This window comes from Eimeria maxima, genomic scaffold (assembly GCF_000499605.1).
Source record: "Eimeria maxima Weybridge genomic scaffold, Emw_scaff8, whole genome shotgun sequence".
NCBI lineage: Eukaryota > Apicomplexa > Conoidasida > Eucoccidiorida > Eimeriidae > Eimeria > Eimeria maxima.
The window spans coordinates 135,336-136,433 of NW_013563983.1; the positions used below are offsets into that span (position 1 = coordinate 135,336).

At 50.5% G+C, this 1,098-nt stretch overlaps 1 protein-coding gene across 1 annotated transcript in view; it reads right to left on the reverse strand.

Annotated features, from left to right (window-relative positions):
* The window catches only part of EMWEY_00001710 (hypothetical protein), a gene marked incomplete at both ends in the record, with an annotated part of 2,634 nt that extends 1,844 nt beyond the window's left edge, over positions 1–790 (reverse strand). Inside the window, one exon of the mRNA XM_013478976.1 lies at positions 1–790. This exon is cut by the window's left edge and continues 1,844 nt beyond it. Coding sequence (XP_013334430.1) covers positions 1–790 — 790 coding nt within the window.
* Positions 791–1,098: the final 308 nt, after the last annotated feature.

Consider the following 1,098-nt stretch of genomic DNA (forward strand, 5'->3'; position numbering starts at 1 on the left):
TTCCTTGATTCTCCTGCTGCTGCTGTAAATGTTGACGTAGTGCAGCAGCAGCAGCAGCAGCAGCAGCAGATGGTGCAGATCCTCGAGGTTCGTCTTGTGCTGCTAAGCTGCAGCGTAGTGCAGCTACTGCAGCAGCAAATTCTGCTGCTGCAGTAGCAGAACATGGTGCTGCTGCTGCTGCAGCAGCAGCAGCAGCTGCTGCTGCTGCTGCATCAGATACCTTAGATTCATCAATAATCATACCGCTGCTGTTGCTACTACTGTTGCTGGTGTTGCTGCTGTTGCTGTTGCTGCTGTTGCTGCTGCTGCTGCATCTTGCTTTTTGTCTTAGTAAATGTTTATCATGAACAAGAAGTCCTGTAGGTGGTTCTGTCTTAACACTTTGTGCTGCTGCTGCTGCTGCTGCTGCAGCTGCAGCAGCAGCAGATGAAGGCCAACGATGTGTAAGTGGTGTTGTTGCTGCTGCAACATTTGCTGCTGTTGCTGCTGGATCTGCTGCTGTTGCAGTTCCTGCTGCTGCTGCAGTTAAATCAGTATTTGTTTTAGGTGTAAGAAGAGGGAACCCATGATTTGCTGCTGCTGCTGCATTTGCTGCAGTTGCTGCAGTGGTATTATTACTTGAATTAGGTGTACTACTAGCAGCAGCAGCTGCAGCAGCAGCAGCTGCTGCAGCAGCAGCAGCAGCAGCAGCAAAAGATCTTTGTGTATTATTGCCTGTTCCTCCACCATATTGTTTTCTATCCTCATGCATCTGCATCTGCTGCTGCTGCACCTGTTGTTGCACCTGCATCTGTTGCTGCTGCTGTTGCTGCTGCTGCTGCTGCTGTTGCTGTTTAGGCTGTCTTCTTAATACTTGCTGCAGCAATTCACTTCTTGGTATATTTGCTGCTGCTCCTCTTTCTGCACTCTGCAGCAGCAAACGTAATTGTGCCTCCTTATATGAATCAACACCTGCTTCCCCTGCAGCAAGTGCTGCTTCTGTTGCACCAACAAGTAATCTTTCTGCTGTTTTTGCTGCTGCTGCTGCTGCACCAACCCCACCACCACCACCACCACAACCACTACAACCCCCTCCACCCCCTCCACCAGTACCACCCC